The sequence below is a fragment of the Meles meles genome, chromosome X (assembly GCF_922984935.1).
Source record: "Meles meles chromosome X, mMelMel3.1 paternal haplotype, whole genome shotgun sequence".
Lineage (NCBI taxonomy): Eukaryota > Metazoa > Chordata > Mammalia > Carnivora > Mustelidae > Meles > Meles meles.
The window spans coordinates 12,349,692-12,372,094 of record NC_060087.1 but is presented as its reverse complement, the minus strand read 5'-3'; the positions used below and the strand labels follow the sequence as shown (position 1 = coordinate 12,372,094).

General features: G+C 43.7%; 1 protein-coding gene across 5 annotated transcripts in view; it reads left to right on the top strand.

The window, feature by feature from the left end:
- Window positions 1–13,840: 13,840 nt before the first annotated feature.
- The window catches only part of AP1S2 (adaptor related protein complex 1 subunit sigma 2), a 28,120-nt gene continuing 19,557 nt past the window's right edge, over window positions 13,841–22,403 (top strand). The window contains exons 1-2 of one of the 5 annotated variants that reach the window (XM_045995170.1): window positions 13,841–14,076; window positions 16,251–16,429. In XM_045995170.1, coding sequence (XP_045851126.1) covers window positions 16,251–16,429 — 179 coding nt within the window. In that variant the 5' untranslated portion in view covers window positions 13,841–14,076. The remainder of the gene's footprint in view (window positions 14,077–16,250; window positions 16,430–22,403) is intronic. The other 4 variants (XR_006816848.1, XM_045995172.1, XM_045995169.1 and 1 more) reach the window with 4 other exon arrangements.

The following is a 22,403-nucleotide window of genomic DNA, read 5'->3' as shown; positions in this document are numbered from 1 at the left end:
TAAGGACCTCTTTTGAAAACTGTTTTCATCTTCTCAGTTATGGCTTGTCCAAACCTGAAGACTCGTATTCTTTTAGTTTGCATCCTTTGAGTGGGAGTGATAGTAACAGCCCAGAACGGTTTCCCTGGAGAATGGGGGTACTGTATTTAGGAGTGAGGGATCCTGCGCAAACAAGAGATTCTACTGCGGCAGTGAACCTTAAATTCAAATACCCTTCAGCAAGTCTCAGTACTCTTGAGTTGTCTGTCTTGCATTAGTGTTAGAGGTCTGTGCTGTTCTTGTGGTTTGAGCCTTTGATTGCTATCTCCTTCCTCCCGGGTTTTTAATGTGTCTCTTAAAATCTGAGCTCCTCCAAAAAGCTTTAGTCCCTCTTACCAGCACACTTAGTCTCTTGCATTACTTTCTCCACTCTTATTAATAAGGGGCTCTCCGCGCCTTCATACAGACAACAGTCCCTTATGCTCACTTGTAACTGCTATTTCCTGGACGTAGGTGTATTCATTCGGTTTTAATGCTGTTAGTAGGCCCTGATCCCACAGAAAGTGATTCGCACACGGTCTGTTACTAACGTGGTTGAAAATTAGCCAAAGACCAGAAAACATGAAGCCATCGAGGGCCTCCAAGGTCAACAGGCTAGGAAAGATAAAGTATTCCACTATCAGGATGAAAACTGAATCCTCACATTAACGTTCCTAATGGCTTGCTTACCTTGTTTTTATACTTTCTAAGTGAACAGGAACAAAGCCACTTGCTGCCGCTCTCATTAACACTAATGATCAATAAGTAGAAAAAATTTTTTGCTGATTCTTATATTTCGTTCAAGATTATGTATGCTTAATTTAGAACTTATTAGGGCATTGCCAATTTTGCTCATTATCTCCTCTCCAAGATGAATGTGTTTCTTAAGCAAGTAGTTACCATGAAGCAACAATGACTGACTCAGTCTTTGTAATTAAGCAAGGTCTTCAGTTATCTTTACTGCTAGGGGTGGGGAGGGAAGAAGCAAGCATTAGCATTTAGTATTGACTTACTTTAGATACTCCCAAGAAAAAGAGGTACTTATAACAAACTCAACGCTGTTAATGACCAGAGCTGACTTGGTGGCCGAAGGAAGGGTTTGCCTCACGTCGTTCCCTAAGCTCTTTTGAGGTTCTTTCCACCCATTACAATCATGCTTTGAAATGAAAAGCCAGTACACGCTACACCATGAAGGAGCCCTGGAAACACTATGCTAAGTGAAGAAAGCCAGACACAAAGGACCATACATTGTATGCTTCCGTTGAAACGAAATGGCCAGAAGAGGCAAATCCACAGACAGAAAGCACATTACTGGCTGCCAGAGGCTGGCGGGGGTGGGAGGGTGGAGGTTGGCGTGGGAGGCAGTGCTGGAAAAATTACGGGGTAATGCTAAGAAGTATGGGGCTTCCTTTTGGAGTGATGAAAATGCTCTGAAATTGATGGTGGTGCTGACCACACAGCCACGTCAATGAACTAAAAGCCGCTGAACTGTACACCATAGCTGCGTAAACTGGGCGGCATGTGGGTCACACCTCCATAAAGCCGGTTTTTCAAAATGACACCTTAGTCTTTAGCAACTGGATCACCGTCGCCTTTTCCATCAGGTCCTGCTGCCACCCCAAGTGGCTTTAACATCCACACAGGTGACCTGCTACTCCACACCCAAGTGAGTCCGCTCCTTGGTCTTCTTCTCTTTTTTTTTTTCTTAAAGATTTTATTTATTTATTTGACAGAGAGAGAGAGATCACAAGCAGGCAGAGTGGCAGGCAGAGAGAGAGAGAGGGGGAAGCAGGCTCCCCGATGTGCAGAGAGTCCAATGTGGGGATCGATCCCAGGACCCTGAGATCATGACCTGAGCCGAAGGCAGAGGCTTAACCCACTGAGCCACCCAGACGCCCCCGCTCCTTGGTCTTCTCTGCTCCAGAGAGCCTCACCTCCTTTCTGCTCGGCCCCCCACTCTGCCCTGACGTGTTGTATACCCCACCCGACTTCCCACCTTCCCCCACCTCTGAAATAACGCATTCGTGTATTTCTCTCCGAACACAACTTCCCATACTTCTGGCTGTCTCACTCGGTTGTTCTAATTACAACCTGGCCTTGATAGCTGTAGGGTCTTCCTCTTCCTCGGCCCCATTACTTTCTCTCTTTCCGCTCTATCAGTATCCCCGAGGCCCCTCCTTCGCACCCTCCCTCCCTCCCATTCTGAAACTCCCCACTTTCATCGTCTGGCTTGAATGCCTCCCCTCACCACTCCAGTCTCTCATCCGTCCATCTCAGTCACCTGGCAAATCTCAACCCTCCATCAACGCAACTCATTACAGAATGACCCAGTCCTAGATCTTGTCTCCACTGCACATTCAGTGCCTTCAGTTATCCTTTCCTATTGCTCCAGAAGCTTCTCTTCAGTTCTCGAAGGTCTATGGTAGAAACCTGCTTCACAGTCCTCAACCCATCTCCACCTCCCTCTTCTACGCAGCAGATAATCCTACCTCCTCCTCTATGTCAGAGAAGGACCTCCTTCCCTACCACCAAACTATGTGCTTTATCTCCATACTTTCTTCCTCCTCTACCATTCACTGCTCATACCCTCATCCTCTCCCCGTCTGATTCCGACCCACCAGCAAGCAACAACAGCACCTTGAACTTGATGCCCCATCCTGTCCCAGCTACCTCTTTTCTTCCTCCTCTTTAAACATAAACCTCCTAAAAAAAGCTGTCTTCGCTTCTCCCTTTCCACTTTTTCCTCCATAGGCTGCAATGACTGTTTCTACACATCACCTCACTCAAACGGCTCTCCTGTCTATACATCACTTTCTCAAATGGCACTTTTTTTTTTTTTTTTTAAGAGACGGAGGTGGGGGGGCACCTGGGTGGCTCAGTGGGTTAAAGCCTCTGCCTTCAGCTCAGGTCATGATCTCAGGGTCCTGGGATCGAGCCCCGCATCGGGCTCTCTGCTCATCGGGGAGCCTGCTTCCCCCTCCCCTCTCTCTCTCTGCCTGCCTCTCTGCCTACTTGTGATCTCTGTCAAATAAATAAATAAAATCTTAAAAAAAAAAGAGAGAGACGGAGGTGGGGAGGGGCAGAGGGTGAGGGAGAGAGAATCTTTTTTTTTTTTTTTTAAAGATTTTATTTATTTATTTGACAGAGAGAAATCACAAGAGAGGCAGGCAGAGAGAGAGGAAGGGAAGCACGCTCTCCACTGAGCAGAGAGCCCGATGTGGGACTCGATCCCAGGACCCTGAGATCATGACCTGAGCTGAAGGCAGCGGCTTAATCCACTGAGCCACCCAGGCGCCCGAGAGAGAGAATCTTAAGTGGGCTCCAAGCCCAGCACAGAGCCCAACACGGGGCTCGATCTCACAACCCTGAGATCATAAGCAGAGCAGAAATCAAGAGTTGGATGCTTAATTGGCTGAGCCACGCAGGCGCCCCTCAAACGGCCTTTTGGAATCCAGTGAGCTCCTTCTGTTCCTACTTGAATTCTCAGCAATATTTGGTACATTGGACAACTTTCTGCTTCTTATCAGGATCTCTTTTTTTAGCTTTGTGACCCTACACACTTCTGGATCTCCTCCCATACTTTTTTTTTTTTTTTTTTTTTTAAAGATTTTTTTATTTATTTCTTTGACAGAGAGAGAGATCACAAGCAGGCAGAGAGGCAGGCAGAGAGAGAGGAGGAAGCAGGCTCCCTGCTGAGCAGCGAGCCCGATGCGGGGCTCGATCCCAGGACCCTGAGATCATGACCCGAGCCGAAGGCAGCGGCTTAATCCACTGAGCCACCCAGGCGCCCCTCCTCCCATACTTTTGATCATTCCTTTTCAGTCTCCTTTTGAGGCTTCCCCTTGCCTGCCCCCTAAAAGTTAGTACTCTGGAAGTGTGCCCTCATATTTGTATAAGCGATCCATTAATGTGTAACAAATTAACACAAACTTAGCAGTTTAAAACAATATCCACCTATCATCTCTCAGCCTCTATGGGTCAGGAGTCCAGGCACAAGTTTGCTGGGTCCTCTCCTCAGCTCTCACAAGGCTAAAGTCAAGGTGTTAGCTGGGGATGCATTCTCATTTGGAGCTTGGGGTCCTCTTCCAAGCTCATTCAGGCTGTTGGCAGAATTCAGGCCCAGATATCTGATCTTGGAGCTTAAAAAATGCGCTCATTCCACCAGCAGTCTGCTTTTTCTCTCGGGTTCCCTCTCTCAGAAAATCATCCCCCAGGGGCGCCTGGGTGGCTCAGTGGATTAAGCCGCTGCCTTCGGCTCAGGTCATGATCTCAGGGTCCTGGGATCGAGCCCCACATCGGGCTCTCTGCTCCGCAGGGAGCCTGCTTCCCTTCCTCTCTCTCTGCCTGCCTCTCTGCCTACTTGTGATCTCTCTCTCTCTGTCAAATGAATAAATAAAATCTTTAAAAAAAAAAATAAAAAAAAAAAAAAAAAAAAAAAAAAAAAAAAAAAAAAAAAAAAAAAAAAAAAAAAAAAAAGAAAATCATCCCCCATTGTCATCCGTGACTTAACACCTGCTCCCTTTGCCCCCACATCAAAGCAACCTACACCAATCAATCCTACCTCCTAAACTTTCCAGTCTCTCTCCTTCTCTTTACTCCTTGGTCAGGCTACCTTCACCACTCATGTGCATTATCCACCAGCTTCCCAACTGGTCTCTTAGCCACGAGTCTTAACCACTGCCATGGACATTGTGGACCGGCTTGCTCAATATCCATTCCGACCTCCTGGCAGCGCTTGCTCCAGAAAATGAAAAACGACATTCTTTAGCTAGGCTTCCGGCTGGGAAGTAGATTGTAACAATCACGTGTACTCACGTAACATTTGGAAGAAGGCAGTGATAGATCGTGAAAAGCGGCCTTGCCTCTGCTCTTTCAGCTGACAAGCTTGGTTACGGAAGCATTTGGCTTTCAGTGGCAGTTGGAGAGGGAGTCCAGACCCAAGCCATATAATGGGGAAAAAAGGCAGTACCCAAGCATCCATTTCATTGGCAACAACTTCCTGATTTCTTGAACACAGCAGAGGAGGCATAATTCCTGAAACTGGCAGTTACGGAGACAGCTTAACATCCCAGCTCACTGATCGTGGCAGGCACAACAGCTGCCTGGCCATCAAGTTCTACAGTGTTATTCTGGAAGGTTTTCTGGAAACTGAGCCTAAGTTTTACTTTCCTAATCATTTTTAGACTTCTTTGGTCAGGATTGGTGAGAATGGCTCATTCTATCTGCAGCTAAACTGACTACAATATATTCTGCAGTTAGCCACATTTCATCCAGTGAGATCTTTCTGAAACTCCAAAACTCAAATCCTATACTGCACTGCCCTTGCTTAAAATCTTTCGATATCCCCCAATATCCTTGCAGGAAGCCCAAGTCTTGTTAATCTGGTTTGAAAAGTCCTGCATGATATGGTTCTCCTGCCCTCTGCAGACTCACCCTTCCCCAGGGACTCTCCGGCCACGCTTATATTTATGCGTTCATCTCTTCATCTTCGCCCACACTATTCTCCCTTCGTGGAACACTCTTCCCCTATCTTCTCTTGCTTAATTCCTCCCCCCACTTTAAAAAAAAAAAATTCATTTGTCAGAGAGAGAGAGAGAACATAAGCAGAGGGAGCAGCAGGCAGAGAGAGAAGCAGGCTCCCCACTGAGCAGGGAGCCGGATGCAGGACTTGACCCTAGGACCCTGGGATCATGACCTGAGCCGAAGGCAGACACTTAACTGACTGAGCCACGTAGTGGTCCCTCAAATGTTGGCCAAAGACTGTGTCCTCCAAACAATCTTCCCTGACTCCACCACACATCACTAGTATCAAAACTCTGGGTTAGGCCCTCACTTATATGCTCCCACAACACCCTGGCCTTTCCCCTTTGAAAGAGCTGCTCCACTGTATTGGGATGGCCAACTGTAAACTGTACTCCTCGGACCTTTCCACCCCATGGACCTGGTGGGACGTTCCATCTAAGTGGTCCTCTATTTTATCCCCAGTACTGAGTGTCTGGCCCAGACTTGGGTGTATAAACTCAATGAAGTAACAAAGAAATTGAAGCATTTTAAGCAGAGAGTCTAATCTCTATTAGATTTATGTTTTAGATAAAACACTCAGGTGGCCATGTGCATACATCATAGAACAATGGCATGTAATGTGGAAGGAAGGGGCTGGGATAGAAGGTCCAGTTTCTTGATCTGACCTAGTACAATATTAGTGGGGATGGAAAGGATATCTTGCACGAAGGGGAAGAGGGGGATAGGGGGCACAGAAAACTGGCAACATTCGAGAAGTAGTAAGACAGGAGCTTATGAAAGCTTCTTCTGGCATTCCAATTCCATTTTTTCTCTAAATTGAAGTATAGTCATCCAATTCAATTTAATTAACATTTTTTGAGGGTCTACTTTATGCAAGGCATTGGATTAGGTTATGTGAGACAGAGATTCATAAGATACTGTCCCAATCTTGGAGATTCCAATGGTTTCACTTGGCTACCAGAGACACAAAAACTTTAAAAGAAAGCAGAGCAAACACAGGAGGAAGCACTGAAGACTTTACATTTTGAGGGGCTCTGCGTGTGTATAGTTTTCCAGTTTATTTGTTTGTCTCTTTTTGCCTAAAGATAAGGGCTAGTAGTTTATGGGCAATAGTGTACTGTAGTGGAAAAAACATTGCCTGGAACCAGAACACAGGGGTCTCTGTTCTTCACCTGCCACAAACCAGGTAGTATGATCTTGAAAAATTTGTTTAACTTCTCTGGGCCTTAATTTCCCTATTAGCAAAATGAAGTTTTCAGTGAAATGACCTTAAAATGTTATTATTTCAAGTATTTGTTATATTTTAAATACATGGCAGTATTTCTAAAAGCTCTTCAAGTCATTCAGTTAAAATGTTCAAGAATTCTTTCGGATAAATGTTTTAACTGTGTTCTGTAGTATTTATTTATTTATTTTTTGTTCTGTAGTATTTAGAAGACAAAAAAAAGAAGAAGACAGACAATCTGGTCACAAACTATAAACTTTGGTTTCTTGATTCAAAGAGATGATGATAATATTATCCACTTTGGACAATTAGGTACAGTTTACTGGAATGTGCCTTCCACCCCCATTTCCTTGGCTCTTTCAGCCCTGTGACTTGTTTGTTTCATTTTGACTTATCAGGGCACCTGGGTGGCTCAGTCCTTTAGCGTCTGCCTTCAGCTCGGGTCATGATCCCAGGGTGTTGAGACCGAGCCCCACGTCTCCCCGCTCACTGGGAAGCCTGCTTCTCCCTCTCCCAATCCCCCTGCTCATGTTTCTGCTCTTGCTGTCTCTCTGTCAAGTAAATAAATAAAATATTTTTAAAGTAAATAAATAGGGGCGCCTGGGTAGCTCAGTGGGTTAAGCCTTTGCCTTCAGCTCAGCTTCATGATCCCAGGGTCCTGGGATGGAGCCCCACATCAGGCTCCCTCCTCTGCGAGAAGCCTTCTTCTCCCTCTCCCACTCCCCCTGCTTGTGTTCCCTCTCTCGCTATCTCTCTCTCTCTCTCTGTCAAATAAACAAATAAAATCTTAAAAAAAAAAAAAATTCTGGGGGCGCCTGGGTGGCTCAGTGGGTTAAAGCCTCTGCCTTCGGCTCAGGTCATGATCCCAGAGTCCTGGGATCAAGCCCCATGTCGGGCTCTCTGCTCCCCGAAGAGCCTGCTTCCACCTCTCTCTCTGCCTGCCTCTCTGCCTACTTGTGATCTGTCAAATAAATAAATAAAATCTCCCTTAAAAAAGAAAATAAATAAATAAATAAACAAAATCTTTTTAAAAAAAATTCTGGGCTCAGACTACATGAGAATTTTTTTTTAAATTTCAATGGAAAGGAGACGCATGAAGGAGCACAAAAAGCAGGTTTAGAATCAAGAAAAAGCTATCTACTTGCTCTCCCCATCACTATGTTTCTTTCTCTTTGTAACTAAGTGTATAACAGCTTACAAAAACGGCCAGTAGTGCTAACAACTGTACCAGATGAACCCAGAAAAATCACTGGCTTGATACAAAGTTCTTTCTTTCTTTCTTTTTTAAAGATTTTATTTTACAGATTATTTTAAAAACTCAGCCATCTTAAACGAGTAACTTACGATGTCGCCCTGGATGTCAACATCCAGGGGACAAAAGTAGGGATGAGGAAGAAGGGAAGGAGAAGACGCCTTCCTGTGAAAGGTTTTTCTGGGCCCTGCCCGATATCACATTTCATCAGCGCAACCAGCCCCACAGGATACCGAACTGCAGGGATGACTGAACAACCGGGTCTAGCTAGCTGTGTGCCAAGGAAGAGAAGGGGCAGATTTTGATCACTTCAGGGTGAGTTTCTGCTATTTTCAGAGATACTGATTCTGTCTAGCTGTTCCCTCTCAACTCTCTCCTTCCTACTTCACGTCTGTAATTGTTAAAATATTTCAGAGGTGATTCCTACTTGGCATGAGTAGTTGGAAAATATTTTTAGAGCAGTGATATTCACCAAGTAAGCACCTGATTTTTATGGTGCAGCCTTCAAGTTTCTCTAAGTGCTCTAATGTCTAACTAACACCAACCCGGTATATTGGTTTGTAGATGGCGAACAGTGCTCCTACGCCACTTGGGTTTGTACGTCTCGATGTAGCTTCAGATTCATATAACTGGGAATATTAATCTCCTAATGTTATCAGACTTAGGTCAGTCACAAAAAAATATTCACACCTCAAGTTTCCTTAAGATCATCAGTCTTGGAAATTACATCAAAATTGCTGGCTTGAGAATTTGCCAGTTAGGTATCTTGGGGTTTTTTTTGTTTTGGGGGTGGGGGGGTTGGCGTAGAGCAGTGGTTCTTAAAGTGTGGTGGTCTCTGAAACAGTGGCAACAGCAGCACCTGAGAACTTGGTAGAAATGCAATTCTCAGGCCTCACCTCAGACCCAGTGAATCACAAACTCTGGGATGGGGCCCAAAATCTGCGTTTTTTTCATAAGCCGTACAGAGAATAACTTAGAACCAGTCATCTAGTTGAATTAGATTACTGCTGAAACATTTCATTCCAAGGACCAGGTCAAAAGAATATTACCTGAAATCGTTTTGTTGAAAACACCTCGACTTTCTTATGCTGCTGTGAATTCAGAGTACTGTGGAAAACTCACAGAATGAAAAGATCCCTGGGAGGCCCGGGAGGTCGTTAGGGCAAATAGTCTCCAAAGGTGTCCGTCATGGAAATCCAAGGTTCTAAGAAGCATCTTAAGGGACTACCCAAAAGAAAATGTGTTCTTATGTTTGACTGGTGACTGCTGCTCTAACCACCCGGAATTGGTCTCCAAAAGTCAAGAAATTCTGTGTCAGGAGAAATGGTTTTAGAGCTTTAGGAAAGAGCCAACATGTTACTCATCTTTGTATCCCCATTACTTTCCAGAGTGGCCAGCAGAGTAAACCATAAGAAACATAATAAACCAGCATAATAAACATCTATGTTAAACGAATGAAAGGATGGAACAGTCACCTCATGGATTCAGGTTCTAAATAATTTCCACGAATATTCTGGGGTCACTTAGAAAAAAAAAAAATCCCATTTCAAGAGTTTATTCTAGCTACCATTAAAGAATACTGACTGCCTAATGTAGGCAGCCAGTCTTTTCAGCAGTTAAGAATTTTAGCTCTCAGATATTTAAGAAGGTCTCCAACGCCTCTAAGAAAGAAAAAAAAAAACCACAAACAAAACTTATGTAAAGATAGTGCGTGTTCCGTTTCTTGAAATACCTATAAAAGCGCTCGGTTACTGCATGCTAACCTTTTCAATGACTAACTTGGAGCCTCTCAGCCTCAGCGCTGTTGACATTTGAGGCAGGATCATTGTCCTAGGGGACTGTCCTGAGCACTGTAGCAGCAGCACTCCACCTGCCCCATACCTGGGTGCCGAGATGACAACCACAATGTCTCCAGACACTCCCAGGTGTCCTCTGGGGTGGGGGGATAAAATTTTCACTGCCTTGGCCTAATATTAAAAAAAGAGCCATTTTCCCGCATTTTATTCAAAGCTCTGGAAACAGGCTTCGGGGAAAAGTGGATGTCCCACATTTATCTTTGGCTTATTGTTGGGGACTTTGGCAGTGACGGCTGTATCTATTTGAAATGACTGATTCACAAATCCTCGTTATTTTAGGCCAGTTTCCTCCTTGGAACAAGTTTGTCTTTGGAGATGCAAATCCATAAACTCTAAGCATCTTTTTTACACTTACGGTGCTCTTCTACATTGATACAGAGCTGAATTCCATTACAAGGGCATCTTTATTTAATAATTTCTAAGTAACACATAGACGGGCTAAAGATGCTGTACAAGTCCATAATATAGTGTTGACACTAACAGAAGAGTTTTTATCTACTTCATTGCAATATTTTAAAAAAATGGTCTAAGGAAAACTTGCACTAAAATAAAATGTAATAATAACCTTTAATACATCCTACCTCAAGATTCTGTCCCTTGAAAGAAAGTCATCATTGCTTCTGGAATTTACTTCCTGGCATCACTAATAATACTATTTTTTTGGTTTATGTTAGATGTTATCTATTTTCTTATTGCTAGTGCCTGAGGATTTAGCATGCTTTCAACAGCCCCTCACTTCTGCTCCTCTGTATTCCCAATATAAATACATTATAATTTTTACCTAAATCACAATGAGCCAACAGTGCACCGAGACATCCTTGGTGACATCCTCATGCTAATGTCCCCTGTCTTACTGCCCATGTGAGTATGTATTTCAAACATTCCTCTTTTTTTTTTTTTTTTTCCGTTTAATGGCATTTTGCGAGGGAGAGTAGATAAAAGCATATGGCCAACACACATTTAACAGGAAACTAAAACTAAAGCTATTTTTGAAAACTTTTAAAACATTACATTAAAAGTCTCAAAATTTTATTGTTAGAAGGCCCTCAACTCTTGCATTTAGCATAAATGAAAGCTAAGCACCTTTTTTTTTTTTTTAAAAGAAACGAGTGATATTAACTAGAATTATTGTGGTGATCATTTCACAAATGCATATAAATATCAAATTATGTTGTACACCTTAAGCTAATATAATGTCAATTATATCTCAATAAAAAAGAAATAAAAGGCAGTTTACCAGAAATACTTCATTTGTTCCCCTTCTGTATACTTGGGACATGGTTATTGTTCCCACTTAAGGACAGATCTGTTCTTCTTTCTTCTGACCTTGCTGAGTTTCCTTTATCTGCCTGGGCCATTGAAACCCGGGAAACATCAGGAAGCCTTGCACCAAGAAAGTCCATGTTCCTTCTTGTTCCATGAGAAACGATTTTGTAATAAATGTCTCCTGTACCAAAAAAAAAAAAAAAAGTATAAAGTCTGATTTTTAATTTTTCATAAGAAATTATTTTCGTATCAATATTAACAACCAAGAAATCAGGACCACCCACATAACAAAAGCAGAGGATAAAGAAACCCTATTAACATGACAGATGAAGCAGATACTAGGTGAGAAGAAATATGTACATAAGAAAGCCCACAATTTGGAAAATGTGGGAATCAAAGTCAAGCAGTTAATACTAACAGTGCTTCTTTTGTCTTTCACAGTGAATGCACAATTAGCACTTAATACTAAGACTGGGGAAAAACCATCTATAATCTACTGAAAAAGACCATCTGCTTCTATAAAATTTGTTCTTATACACTTGCCAAAAAAAGAGAACATATTAACAAAATAATGGGCCCTGCATTGTTAATTGCTAGGTTGTTTGCAGTTGTGCTGCTGCTATTAGAATTTAATAAGCTTCTTCTAAATTAATAAGCAGCCAAGATTATGTAATAGCTGCTTTCAGCTGCTAATTATTTTTCCCATAATTCCTTTCCCTCTCTACCCCTCACCCCCTCCTTTTCTTGGCTAGGATCACCAGAGACTGCCAATATGTCATCAGCAAGTCTGCCGTCTTCATTTTCAGAACCACAGACCAACATCAGGAGCATAACCAATGACTTTAAACTTGGAGGTAGTTAGCTTAAGAACACTGAGGATATGTGCTTTGTACAGAAAAAGAGAAAAACAGCCCTTGGATTCAGAGTGCACGTTTTCACTGCATAGTATTCAATCTATCTTTGAACTGGTTAATGGCATCTGTTTTGTGTAGTACGGGAGAAATGGGGCATTAATATGTGACTTTGGACCACGACTGGTTAGGAAGCAGAGAGAAATTTGGGCAGGGGGCCTAAAGACCACAGAATGCCAGTTCTGTGCTTTGTGTTGGCCACTTGTTTTCCAGTATACATTATCCTACATATTTGTGGGAAATTTTCCTAGCAGTATAGTAGTGCTTAAAAAAAGGGAGGTATTATACATTTTTATTTTGCCACATCAGGGTAATAAAAATGCCTTCAAATCCCTGTTATATACTATCATAGTTTTATGGACCTTTTACCACACACACACACACACACACAATGAACAATCCCTAATAAAGGATTCCTTTAAATTAATTCCGTTTAGCTTCGTGAAAAACGTAGCATTTCTTTTTCACTTTGGGTCATTAAAAAATTCTGGCGAGTACGTTTGGAAACCTCTGCAAAAAGGGCATAGCGCAATAAAAGCAATTTTCCAGCTTCCTTTGTAAGAACCTAAGTGACTGGGGTAATGAATACCATTCAACATGAGAAACCCGTGGCTGTTCAAGCAAGGTCACTTAATCCCATGGGGCTCCCCTTTCCTCATCTGTAAAAGATGAGTCGGACTAGATGATTCATCCGTCCTTTTCATTCAAAAAAATATGGACATCCATTATGTGCCAAGTACAATGCTCAGCACTATGGTTCTTAACAAATCTATCATTTCACAGTCCTCATCAGTCAACTCCCACTTATTAGATGTGTTATATACCAGGCAGCGAACTAGGTTGGGACGAAAAATGAAAAAAAATTAAGACGTGCTAAATACAGGCAAATGGACACGTGGGGATGCAAAAATGAATAAAATTCAAGATGTGCTAAGCAGAGGCTAATGAACATGTGGTTGAAAGAGGGATTCGTTCTTACAGGGTTTGAGGGTGAGGCTTCATAGATTAACATTTGACAGGAAGTACACGCCAGGCAGAGCAAGTCTTCGGCAAGGCTAATTGGAACCCAGGCGGCTTTGGGGTGGAGCGGCGGGGAACGCGACTCCGTGTGAAGAAAGTGGGATCTGAAACACGAGATGCTGTCTGGGCTTCTCAGCAGAGAACGGGCAGTAATTCATTAGGTCCGCAGCACTGCGAATAGGCGAGGCAAGCCCAGGGAACAGACACTTGCACAGCTTGGGGCAAAAAGTGTCTAGGTCTGTGGCAGTGCGATAGGTCGGACCGGCTGGATTCCAGGCGGGTTGGAAGCAGAATAATTGCCAAAGGCCCTCTGAACGCGTGCACTAGCTCCACGACAGAGCTGACTTGTTTTCCCCAGAGGTGCAGCACTCCCTCTCTCCCCTCACCATCATCTCGGGCAGTCACGCCTCCCCGCCCCACCCTCTTTGGGCTCGGAGAGTTATCGGAGCTCAAACTTGGCTCTTCGCAATCCTGACCTTCCCTGCCCCGCACGGCGGGGTCGACAAAGGGCACCGCAGAACCCTGTCCTCCCACCACCGGACAGCCGGGGAAGCTGCCTGCCCGAGTTCGAAACGCACAAGCAGGAGCACGCAGGCGCGCCGCCCTTGGCAGCAGCCGCTTCCGGGTCACGTGGCCTGACTTCCGGCCCAGACCGCCCCTCTCGGTAGAGACGTGGCCAATCGGCTTTCTTAGATTGTGCGGTCTCCGGCGCGGCCTCCGGTGCAGTTGGCGAAGGCCGAGCTGCTTCCCGCGCGTCGCCCAGCCCGCCCCTCCTCTCGCCGCAACCCCGGCTCCTCCTTCGTCCGGCCCACGGGGCGGGGTCTGCCGGCTCGCCCTCCCCTCGCCGCCTAAGCTTTCCCTCCGCTAACTGGGTCCCCTCCCCACAGCAACACGGCTTCTCTTCCTCAGCCTGGCGACAGGGGCTTCCCCTCAGCCGCCGCTGCCGCCGCCGCCGCCGCCACCGACGCCGGCCGAGCTCAGCCGCGTCCGCGGCCCGCGGCCGCCGTAAGTCCCGGGGGGCGAGCGGGGGCGTAGGGGACAGGCAGCCGGGAGGGCGGGTTGGGCGCTCCCTCCGCCGCCCCGCGCGCGCCCCGACGACCCCACCCCGCGCCTGGCCGCCCCGGCCCGCCAGGGGGTCGCCGCGCCCCGCAACTCACTTCTCTCCGCGTCCGCGCCGGTCTCCACTCCGCACCGCGCCCCGGGAATGCGGGGGGCCCCGCGGCACCTGTGGTTTGGGAATCACCTCAAGTTTTGCGGGGCATTTTCGGGAGGGGCCCGCGGCCGGGGGCGGTGGCGGCGGAGGACCCTTGGCGCCCCCTGCGCGGCGGCGAATGCCATTGTCTGCCCCGCGCCTAGCCTGTCACCTCTCCCGGGCTCGGTCAGTGATGGACTGCAGCCCCGTGGGGCGGCGGGGAGGCGTCGGAGACGGCCGGACCGAGGAACGCTGGCCCTGAGCCGGCTCCGCAGCTGAGCCTATTGTTTTTAAAACCAGTCTCGAGGAATTGAGGTGCCCTGTGATTTGCGGCAAAATCAAAGCATTAGTTTTTAAGTGGAGGAAAGGAATACTTGTGCCTCGCAACCGGGTATCGTCCCATGTTAGCACATAATTTATTTTAAAGAGTGAATTATTTATTCTGTAAAGTGGTAGGGAGGGGATATAGACAGCCTAGATAGAGCTCATACTCTTTCAGAAAGCAAACCGCCACTCCTCCAGGTCGTCGGGGTCCTGGAATAGGGGTCTGTTATTCTCAAAGTTCCGGTAACGGGTTCGCATTAAACGTCCAGTTGATGCTTTAGTTGCTGTTCCCCTCCGAATGCCGCTATCTTAACAGGAGTTGTATGGGAGGCACTTTGACATCAAAAATATCGTTCGCTTATTTTGTGCCAGTGAAGGTTTTAAGTGAGGCGTGATAAGCCAGTTTTAACTTTAATAAAGTTAAATCGCCACATCATAAATTTCTCAATACCATGTCGATGCCCGTTTGGATTAACACAAAAAGCGACAGTAATTTCTTAGCGAAATTTGGAGCCCATTTTTATTCTAAATTGGCCGTGTAGATTCCCCCACCCCATACTCAGATTTAAGATGGTGTAGTGCGTATTAAGAATCGGGCTGCAGTCTTACTTGTAGTAACACCGTTGAAGGAAGTTAACAACAGTTAGGAGGGGTGTGGGGGGGAAACCTGTCTGAATTCTACCTTTAAATTACTTTTGTAGAAACAATGCTTAATGTTTGCAGTTGGGAAGACCAGTTGGATTACAGGAAGCTTTCCTTTACAATTAAACATGTAAACTAATCAACAGATTTGAGGTTCCAAATACACGTATACAAAATAGTTTAAGTAACATACAGTAGAATTCAGCATCCACTCCATCTGTAGATGCGTTTTAAAAATTGTTTTAAATGAGGTATTTTGCGTAATGTGTCTGCATGTGTGTCTCTAAATTTTGGCTTTTTAAAGGTTTATATTCTCTTTCATATTGTTACATTAACCCACTTGTTTATTGTGTGTATATTTATGTTGGGATTTTTAGAAAGCAAAGATGAGAAGAGACACTTAAAAGTCAGGCTTTTATTAAGAGAAATGCGCATTTATGGGTTTTTTTTGTTGAATATTTTAGATCTTTTGTTTTGCTTAAAATGTGTGAGCGTAAACTGAAGAGGGCATTCTGAGTGATAGCAGTCTGAATACAAGTAATTCAGCCGGGGACTGGAACAGCCTCAGGATGAAAAATAGTTGTAGATCTGCTGTTTCTTTCAAATGTATCTAAACCAGTTGATGTCAACAGTTCTCTTTTGAAGCATACAGAGAGTGTGAAATGTACAGCACAAGTAGACAGTAGTTGTCTTAAATTGCAAGAGTTATCTTTCTTTTTCCTCAAAAATTTCACTTCAGCTTTTTACCTGTTTTTTATTTTTTTAATTATGATTATTATTTTGTGCCGCACACTACTCTCTGAACTTAGTGGAACGGGGTGGGGTGGGGAGATTTGCCCCTGGTGGGAAGATCTTTCTACAAGCATTTTCCTGCTATTTTAACTGGCGTAGAAATACTGATGGCTGCTAATCATTTGTCAGTTAAAGGCCCTGCACCCTAAGCTTCTCTAGGAACCATGTCATCTTAATCTTTACGGAATCAAAGTGTTGCATGTAATCTTGGCTCTATTTATCTTAACAGATGCAGTTTATGTTGCTTTTTAGTCGTCAGGGAAAGCTTCGACTGCAGAAATGGTATGTCCCACTATCAGACAAAGAGAAGAAAAAGATTACAAGAGAACTTGTTCAAACCGTTTTAGCACGGAAACCTAAAATGTGCAGCTTTCTTGAGTGGCGAGATCTGAAGATTGTTTACAAAAGGTATAATTTTCATTTATCGGAAAGGCGAAATCAGATTAAATGTTCAGTCATTTATAATGTGGCAATGGCAGACTTTTGAGAGATGACATTTACAAATAATGATTAATAATGATTTAGATGAAAAAGGTTTAAGTTAAAGCTTTGTGTCTTTTAAATAACTGGTGTTTTGATTGATTGCCCAGTCGAAAAAATAAAATCAGAAAAGTTGATTTAAAACTAATTATGTAATTAAAGGCATAAATGATTATTTCTACTTAATCATCTTTTTAGAAGAATTAAATGAATTTCTTCGCAGGTGAAAATGGGATCATATTTTAAATGGTGTAATTCTCTGAATTTTGACAAACCTTGCTTAAAAATCTATACAGTAATGACTGATAATTGACATGCCTTTTTTCTGACTTGTAGAATCTCACTTTTGAACACCTTGGATGCATAGATCATTTAGTCGTATAGAGGTTTTGAAACTCTATATAAGATTGCTTTGTTAGTAGTATTTATTAATATGAAGTACACTTGTTGCTGTCATGGAGGTATAATTAGATCTGATAGATAATTTTGTGAAGAATAGATTTTTAAATTTTTGATGTTGAAAAATGACTCACACGTTGGCTTTGAACACTAAATTTTTAAAAAATGTACATCTTTATTAATATCTAAAAGTCTTTTAATTCCCTAAAATAACATTTCTCAAGATTGGGCTAATCAGGGGTTAAAAGAAACTAATTACTTTGTTTCTTCTACATTTTCCCTCCCTTACAAATAATTTACTGTATTTAAGAAGAGTGTCTCTGCATATAAAAAAATTGTCTTCTGTAGGAAGTTCAGGGAGCTAACAGTATGGGCTGCAAGGCGGGGGTTGAAGAGAAGTCTGGGTTTTTATCTCTCTTCCTTTATTCTAGGTGTGGATGGGTTTTGTGTGTATGTGGGGGGTGGGTAGATGGCAGAGGAGGTGATGGGAGATTACAGGACATAGAGAATGTTTTAAATACCATAGAACTCTTTGCAGTAGAATAATTTTAGTCATCTTTGGGTGATTTTGGTTTAGTACTTGTTGAGAAAACTCACAGCATTTTAGAGCTGGGAGAAGTCTTGGAATAATGTAGTCAGGGGATTGTTTTTAAAAAGCTTTTTGCGGGGCGCCTGGGTGGCTCAGGGGGTTAAAGCCTCTGCCTTCGGCTCAGGTCATGATCCCAGGGTCCTGCGATCAATGGAGCCCCGCATGGAGCATCGCATCGCATCCCTTCGCATCGCAACCCATCCGGCTCTCTGCTCAGCGGGGAGCCTGCTTCCTCCAATCTCTCTCTCTCTGCCTACTTGTGATTTCTGTCTGTCAAATAAATAAAAATCTTTAAAAAAATAATAAAATAAAATTAAAAGCTTTTTGCCCAAAGGTCAGAACCTTCGATGAAACAAGTGGAAGTGGTGGTGCTCTCATGAAAACAGAACTGGGATCTCCTACCTCTGCTCACTTGGCTTGTGCCCTCTGCATCAGAGATGGTTCTTGAGCTTTAAAACCACTACTGGTTTTGTTGTTGTTGTTTTTAAAGATTTTAATCATTTTCTTTTATTCATGTGACAGAAAGAGACACAGCGAGAAAGGGAACACTAGTGGGAGTGGGAGAGGGAGAAGCAGGCTTCCTGCCCAGCAGGGAGCCCGGAGCCCGGAGCCCGGTGCCTGGTGCGGGGCTGGATCCCAGGACCCTGGGATCATGACCTGAGGTGAAAGGCAGGCGCTTAACGGCTGAGCCACCCAGGTGCCCCTAAAACCACTACTGTTGATTAAATTTCAGTTTTATGAAAGGAAGAATTTGGGAGAAGTGACTTGTCCAATATCATATTCTAGTTAGTGACTGACGAGGGGGCTAGAAGTCAGTTCTCAAGTGTGGAGGCAAAGGTTTTAAAACAGGGATGAGAAAAGAGCAGACAATGCCTTCTTGAAAGGTTCCTTGTAATTGGAGAATGAGTAGGGGGGAGGGCTGAGGCTGGCACCTGAGTGATCTCTTAGGAAACTGCATTATAATGAGGCCCTGAAGGAAGACCTCTGCTGTGGGCTCAGCAGGCGGAATGAGCTGTTCCTCCAAGGTAAGGTTTTTTGTTTTTTGGGTTTTTTTTGCCAGAAGCCAGGAGGGCAGGGATTCCACACTTCTGTTTCAGCAGACGGTCAGTGTGAGGTAGCAGACATGTTGACTTTGAGATGCTTGGTTTTCTCCGAGTGGGCTTGGAAGTCAGGGCCGAAATTAGGCATAAAGTGGTTTACCACATTCAAGGGGCAAGCAAAGGGGGAGAGACTAAGTATAGGGTCAGTAATGTCAGGAAGTGGGAGGGAGTTTTGAAAATTAAGTCACCAGGGCCAAATGTTGGAAAAACAGTAAAAGTGAAGAAAAAATCTGTTGGGTTTTATGGTGAGAGTTCAAAAAATGCCATTTGTTGGAGGAACATTTTCAGTGAAATAGTAGAAACTCTCGAAGAAATGGGGCGAAGTGTGAAGAGGTGGAGACTTAAACAGCAAATGTAGACTATTTCGGGAGCTTCGTGAGATGCGAAGAGGTGGTAACCGCCCATAGACACAGGAGTGAGGGACCGAGTTTTTAAAAAGGTGTGAGAGACTTCAGCTTATTTCTAGATAGGGGAAGGAGTCCCCCGTGTGGAGGAGGAAAATACCAGCAAGGGAATCAATCCCAGGAATGGAGTTTTCTGCCGCTGAAGGCAAAGGCCTGTTCCGACCGAAGGAAGGCGAGCAGTGGCTGGTGTCCCGCACGCAGCACTCAGCCCGCCCGCGCTGGCCTGCCACTTTTCCTTGTCAAGGCTTTAAAGGGTACTCTCACCTGTGTCTGATACTTTTATGAAGCTCCTGTAAGTAAAAGGTGTACTTAAAAAAAAAACAACAACAGCTTTATTGAGATAAGATTCACATACAGAACTTAGAATTTTTAATCAGTTTTTCTGTGCATCTGCCCCCGTTTCATACTGAAAATCTCATATATCGTATTTAAGAACATATTCTTTGTTGACGTAAACGAGTGATTTCTTTTCCTCCTGGTCCAGCTGGAAGAGGAGACCTTTTAAGCAAAAGGATTCTCGCTTCTGAGAAATTCTGAACCAGCACAGTCGCTGTTCCTGTCAGCAAGTGGTCTTTAGACCTGCCTTCTTCCACTGTCTCAGCCGCATTCTTCTTGCGAGCATTTCGCGGAGCTCCCCCTCTTGGGAAGGGTTTGGCGGGGGGGCGGTGTCCATAAGGAGAATATAGCTGAAAAAACAGACTGAAAATCTGGGGACTTGAGTTCTGTTTGGTTTGCACCCTTAGCTAGTTTTGTGACTTTGAACAAGTCATTTTGTGTGTGTGTCTCCTCATCTCCGAAATAAGTGCTCTTGAAAATCCCTGAAAGACCTAACCCTGTATGCTTTTTTGATTCCCGTTTTATGCAGCGTGTTTGGAAGAGGCACTACATGAGCTGTACAGTGAATCTAAACATACATGTATCTTACTAGTTTGAGACTTTGCCACAGTACTGTATTTTCTTGACTAACAAAAGAATTGTTAATGACATACCAGTGGGTATTGAGAATAGTTTAGTTACATTCACGCACCGGCAGCTGACGCTGAGCGGACTGTGGAGAAGTCATGTGTTTTGAATGTAAGAATAGGCACTTTCAGATGGTCTCTGAGTGCCAGGAATTGGAGTAAGCCTTAATCCATTCTGCTAAAAATAACCAAACATACCTTTCTTCTTACTAGTCCATTATTAATTTTACTTCAGGTTTAGACTTACAAATAGGTACTAAGAGAACAAAATGAGCTCATAATTGAATTTTTAAAAAGCATTTGGTTCTAAAAATAAGGAGTATGCTTCAGGTTCTCTTGGTAATCTTTTACTAAATCAGTATAACAACTTTTCTCTCCCTCTTCAAAGCTCTTAAATATTGCTTATTCAGTTTTAATTTTTGCCAGGTGGAGGATTACTTTATTTAATACAGTTCCTGGCTATAGTTTTTAATATAAACCTGGGGCTTTGGAGTCAAATTACTATTCCTGGGGAGGTTACTCAGTTAAGCTTGGGTCTCCTATAAATGCAAGTTAATAACAGTATCTTTCTTGAAGAGTTGTTGTGAGGATTAAAATGGTAAAATATGCAGAAGCCTTAGCTAACATTTAGTGTCTCACTCAGAGCGAGGACTCTGTGAATGTTACCTGTTAACTATTCTGTTTCTTTCTTCCATAAGCTTTCTGTAAAGAGGGGCGTTATAACCCTGATAACTAGATAATCACCTACAACAAAGAATTTGTCTAACTGATGGCTCTTTTTCCATTCTGAGTGAAAGCAAACATTAAGGTAGTATTGCAGGATTTTTATATTTATTTATTTATTTGGTATTGCAGGATTTTTTTTTTTTTAATATCTTATTTGAGAGAGAGAACAAGCATGGGGAGCAGCAGAGGGAGAGGGAGAAGCAGATATGAGACTTGATCCCAGGACTCTGGGATCATGACCTGAGCTAAAGGCAGACACCTACCTGACTGAAACACCCAGGTGCCCCTTTATTGCAGGATTTTAAGAATATTGGGATGCTTGGACACATCAGTCCTGGTGATATGTAGATTAATATTTCTAAATGATTCACACAATTAAGGACCATTGACAAGTGCTGTTTATTTGTTAAGTCAAGAGGCAGTTCTGTGGGTTAGGAGTGAGGATGCTGTAAGCATTAGATTGCTTAACAGTAGCATCGTAGGAATGCTGACATTAAGAGTCAAAGGAATTTTACCCAAAACTATTAATAAATTCCTTCTAATGGGATTATTTAAATAGCACTCTCTTCGTGTCAGCTAGTCATGTCTGTTTTTTATCTACCATTTTAAATGTGAATTCCTTTAATCTTTAGTTTTCTTGATGTGGAGACTTCTAACGTGTCATTTGTATCAGTTTCCTCAAATTCAAAACTATTTGGTGAGTATGGGTTGGAGAGGATGGAGAGTTGGAATTGCCTTTCTTTTTATTATTTTAATTTAATTTTTATTTTTTATTTTTTTAAAGATTTTGTCAGAGAGCACGCACAAGCACGGGGAGCTGCAGGCAGAGCAGGCAGAGGGAGAAGCAGGCTCTCCGACGAGCAAGGAGCCCGATGGGGGACTCAATCCCAGAACCCTGGGATCATGACCTGAGCCGAAGGCAGATACTTAACAGACTAAGCCACCCAAGCACCCCTAATTTCATGTTTTTAGAGAGAGTGTGAGTGCGCATGAGCAGGGCTAGAGTGGGGGGTGACAGAGGGAGAGTGATAGAGAGAATCCCAAGCAGATTCCATGCTCACTGCAGAGCCTGACACAGGGCTCAGTCTCGAGACCCTGAGAACACGACCTGAGCCAGAATCAAGAGTCGGACACTTAACTGACAGAGCCTCCCAGGCGAGGTCCCCGCTTTGCGTTTTAAACAGAGAACACGAAACCAAAGGGTAGGAAAGAGAGGAAGCACTTTGTTAAAGTTGGAGGTGGTACCCTCTTGGGTCCTTCATGCTAATAAAAGAACACATTCGAAAGCCTCCTCTTCAAGATTGCAGGAGACCTGCCATTTTAAATAACGTATTAATCAGGTAGACTGGACATGGCAAAAAAAGGCAAGCAGTGTATGAAGAGGGCGTCCCTGCGGTGGAGTGGGAAAAGGTCTGAAGATCGGATTTCTTGTCCCAGAATGACCACTTGGAGGCCTGGACTCAGGCCTCGTTCTTTTTTTCCTTCCCCGCCAATCAAGAATGATGGTGCTTGCTGTTGGAAAGACCAAATAATTGATCTTTATTTGGCCAATTTGATAATACGAATAGAGCATTCTGTAAATACTAGTTCCACTCATATTGAAGAGTAGGAATTCATTGAATTCCAAAACCGAGTTTATATGTATGTGTTATTTTCCATTAATGCTATGAGCAGTAATTAATTGCTCATTGTGTTTTCTAAAAATCACTGAGATGCTCCTCG